Source organism: Emiliania huxleyi (assembly GCF_000372725.1).
Source record: "Emiliania huxleyi CCMP1516 unplaced genomic scaffold EMIHUscaffold_108, whole genome shotgun sequence".
In the NCBI taxonomy this organism is placed as follows: domain Eukaryota; phylum Haptophyta; order Isochrysidales; family Noelaerhabdaceae; genus Emiliania; species Emiliania huxleyi.
The window spans coordinates 243457-247161 of NW_005201912.1; the positions used below are offsets into that span (position 1 = coordinate 243457).

Here is a 3705-nt window from a genome sequence, read left to right on the forward strand (position 1 = left end):
GGACGAAGCCACCGCCGTTGTTAGCTTCACCACGCAGGACGCTATCGTGACGGAGCTCCGCCCGTGGACAAGCATCGTTACAGGCATCTACTCCAGCTGTCCAGAGAGGGCAAGACGCGCAACACGGACAGCCCAATGGGGACGGTGGGGCGCAGAGAGGGCGAGGGTGGGGCCGTGGCGCGAGGGGACTGGGGAGAGCGGCCGGTCCGCGGCGGTCGAGGGTTTGGCGTGAGGGGCGGGGCGGGCGGGGAAGAGAGGGACGGCGGGCGCCTTCTTGATGTCGTGGTCTTCTGGCTTGAGCTCGACGGGCTTTCCGAGCAGGTACGCGGACGCGGCCGTCTCCTGCTGCTCGTACAAAAAGTCGACGCGCTCCTTGCGCGGCGCGACGAGGCCCTGCTCCTGCTGCAGCCGGAGCAGCTCCTCTTTCTGGCGCTCCTCCTTGAGCGTGTGGGTGTACTCCTCGAGCTTCTTCTTCTCCTGCTCGAGCTTCTGCTCGGCCAGCCAGACCTTCTCGACGTTGCTCACGTTCGCCACGTGCCACGACTTTTTCGAGAGAAACGAGAGCGACATGCTGCGGGTGGCGACGACCGCGCTTGCAGCGCGGCGCGGTCTGGAAAAGAATTCCGTCGCATAATCTGGCACGAAAAAGAAACAGCTACCCCGCGTGGGGAAACATCGCGAGCCTCGCCGCCGATGGCCTCCCACCGCATCGGCGCGCGCGTCGCGGGCCTCTCGCCAGAACAGCTGTGCGCCATCATCGAGGCGCAGGCGGGCGCGAGCGACGCCGCGCTGCGCGTGGCGGACGAGCACGCCACACGGCTCGTGGAGCAGCCCGAGTGGGTGCTCTCCGAGGTCCTCCTCTCGCCGGACCTCGCACCGCACATCCTCGCCCGGCTGCCGACCAAGGAGCACGCCATCAAGGGGACGTGCCGCGCGTGGCGCCGCGGCTGGAAGGAGACGCTGAAGAAGCGCGATCGGCCGCGCCTGCTCGTGATCGGCGGCGAAGGCAGCGACGGCGAGTTTGTCAGCTCGCTGGAGCGCTACGACCCGTCTACGAATGAGTGGGAGGGGGAAGCGGAGACTATGCCGCCGATGCCGACGACACGGAGCAATGTCGGTAAGGCGGTGCTCGACGGCAAGTTCTACGCAGTGGGCGGCATGGAGCGCAACGTCGAATTTTCCCCCTCGGTGGAGCGGTACGACTTGGCGACGAAAGCATGGGAGGCGGTGGCGCCAATGTCGGCGGCTCGGGGCGATCTTGACGTGGCGGTGCTCGAAGGCAAGCTGTACGCTGTGGGCGGGTACGGCGGCGGCTGCCTCAGCTCGGTCGAGCGGTACGACCCGGCGCTGAACGCGTGGGATGCGGTGGCGCCGATGGCGCAGGCGCGGAACGGTCCCGGAGTGGCGGTGCTTGAAGGCAAGCTGTATGCGGTGGGCGGCTTGAACGACGACGAGGGCGGGTTCAGCTCGGTGGAGCGGTACGATCCGGCGCTGAACGCGTGGGAGGCGGTGGCGCCGATGAGGACGGCGCGGTCTCATCTCGGCATGGCGGTGCTCGACGGCAAGCTGTACGCTGTCGGCGGATACGACGTTGACAACGGCGGCGTCCTGAGCTCGGTCGAGCGGTACGATCCCGCGACGAACGCGTGGGAGGCGGTGGCGCCGATGGCCACGGCGCGGAACGGTCTCGGAGTGGCGGTGCTTGAAGGCAAGCTGTATGCGGTGGGCGGCTTGCAGCGCAACGGGATTTGGACGGGATTTTCCCCCTCGGTGGAGCGGTACGACCCGGCTGCGAATGCGTGGGAGGAGGTGGCGCCGATGGCGACAGCGCGAGTGGATCTCTTTGTCTCATAGGCTCTCTCTAGGTGGTCGCCCCGCAATGGCAGTGCACCAGTGCTACCCTCGCCAAGCCTCTGCGTCAAGAGCCTCAGAGAGGTCCTTAGATCGCAAATATATAGAAAGAAAACACGACGCGCGGGCAACGATATAAATTCTTTTTGTCGTGCGAGGGAGCTTTGTTCTTAATTCTAAATTCTTTTCCTCCCACTTGGAGCACTTGGAGTGCAGTCGGCAACCTCACATCCAGGGCCAGGGAGCTAGACGGGGTGTGGAGGGTGAGTTGAACAGGGGGTTGTGCGCCGGGCCCTCCTGCTCCGCCGCAGGCGCCTGTTGATAGGTCCATGTGATAGCCCTGGATGGGCAATGCATACGCCTCACTGGACCTCAGATCGCCCGACCGCGTCCCGGTGCTCTGCCGTCGGATTTGTGACGCCGCCGCACCGCGCCGCGGCCGGGGGCCCTCCGGAGGCCGAGGATGGCCGTGGCGGACCGGGACGAGCTCTGGGGGGGGGGGTGTCAGTGAGCATATTGTAGAGACTGGCCATGTGCACAATAACTCTCAGTCTAGCTAAGCGAGGGGAGGCGATTCCGGGGCCGTACAGCAGCTTGACGTGCTTCGCCGGCGTGCGTCCCGGAGCGGTGCCGGAGCGCGGCGAAATCGAGGGACACCGTCACCGACGAGCGCGTTGGACTTTTCACTCCGGACAAAGACGGCGACACGCACACGAGCTGCGGCCGTGTCGCCGTCTTAGCGGCGAGGCGCGGGACCGTCTGTGGCGAAGTGGGTCGCGTCCCTCGATTTCGTTCAACCCAGCATCCACACCCTTTAAGAAGCGCACCCAGCGAGCCGGATGATCGGCATCGGGCTACGGGCTAGAGAGCCCTGACCCCTAGCTAGGGGGGGTGCGCATTCGCAGGGAGAGGGCCGTAAACACGGGTCTCCGAGGGTTGGCCCCGCGTACCGGGTTTCCCCTTAACTGCGGACGCCCCCTCCACTCGGAGCTAATGAACACCACATTTTCTTTGTCTACACCCAGAAAATTCTTCTTTTTGCGCCGCCGCGGCCGACACACGCGTATTCGTTTTGTCCTCCTGCCGAAGGCCCTTTTGGAGCACTTGGAGTGCAGTTGGCAGCCGCAGGTCCTTTTTTCTTTTTTTCTGCTGCCCCGCGCAGCAACCGTCGGGCGACGACCCGGGGGCCAAAAACCCGGCGACGACGGCGCTCTGGATGGGGCGTGACCTCCTGCCTCCAACCTCCTTCCTTTTTGAGCAGGTGTGACGCCGCGCGAGCGACGCTCCGAGATCGCCCGAGATAGCGCGGCGCGGCCCCGAGATCGCCCGAGATAGCGCGAGATCGCCCGAGATTGCGCGGCGCGGCCCGAGGCGAGGTGGGTGGGTTGGGAGCGAGGGGGCGGAAGTGTTCAGTGCGGTAGATGGCGAGCTCGAGGCGCGTGAGCCGGACTTGTGAGCCGGACCACCCCCTCTTGTTCTCTGCGTTGTTGAGCCAGGACTCAACATACTCGGGCTCGTAATCCCAAACTGTCACTCCCCTTTCTCCCGGCCGGGGTGGGGCGCGCGCGGGGGCGGCGGGTGTGCGGCGGGTGTGAGGGATGTCTGTGAGCCCGAGAGCGATATGCCATGTCCGCCTTGCGTTTGTTTTCATAACATCGAAGGCTAAGCTCAAAAGAAAAGCAGTCGTGGCCGCTGCACCTCGCCGCCATGGCCTCCCACCGCATCGGCGCCCGCGTCGCGGGCCTCTCGCCAGAGCAGCTGTGCGCCATCATCGAGGCGCAGGCGGGCGCGAGCGACGCCGCGCTGCGCGTGGCGGACGAGCACGCCACACGGCTCGTGGAGCAGCCCGAGTGG

At 65.8% G+C, this 3705-nt stretch overlaps 2 protein-coding genes across 2 annotated transcripts in view; one reads left to right on the forward strand and one right to left on the reverse strand.

Annotated features, from left to right (window-relative positions):
• Nucleotides 1–87: 87 nt before the first annotated feature.
• On the reverse strand, nt 88–570 carry EMIHUDRAFT_223186 (hypothetical protein; the record flags this gene model as incomplete). Its single annotated transcript, XM_005792348.1, has 2 exons — nt 88–96; nt 262–570. 2 exons carry the CDS (start codon nt 568–570, stop codon nt 88–90), a joined length of 318 nt encoding a protein of 105 aa, XP_005792405.1.
• Nucleotides 571–3558: 2988 nt separating this feature from the next.
• Nucleotides 3559–3705, forward strand: part of EMIHUDRAFT_108739 (hypothetical protein) — a gene marked incomplete at both ends in the record, with an annotated part of 7619 nt that continues 7472 nt past the window's right edge. Inside the window, one exon of the mRNA XM_005792349.1 lies at nt 3559–3701. Coding sequence (XP_005792406.1) covers nt 3559–3701 — 143 coding nt within the window. The remainder of the gene's footprint in view (nt 3702–3705) is intronic.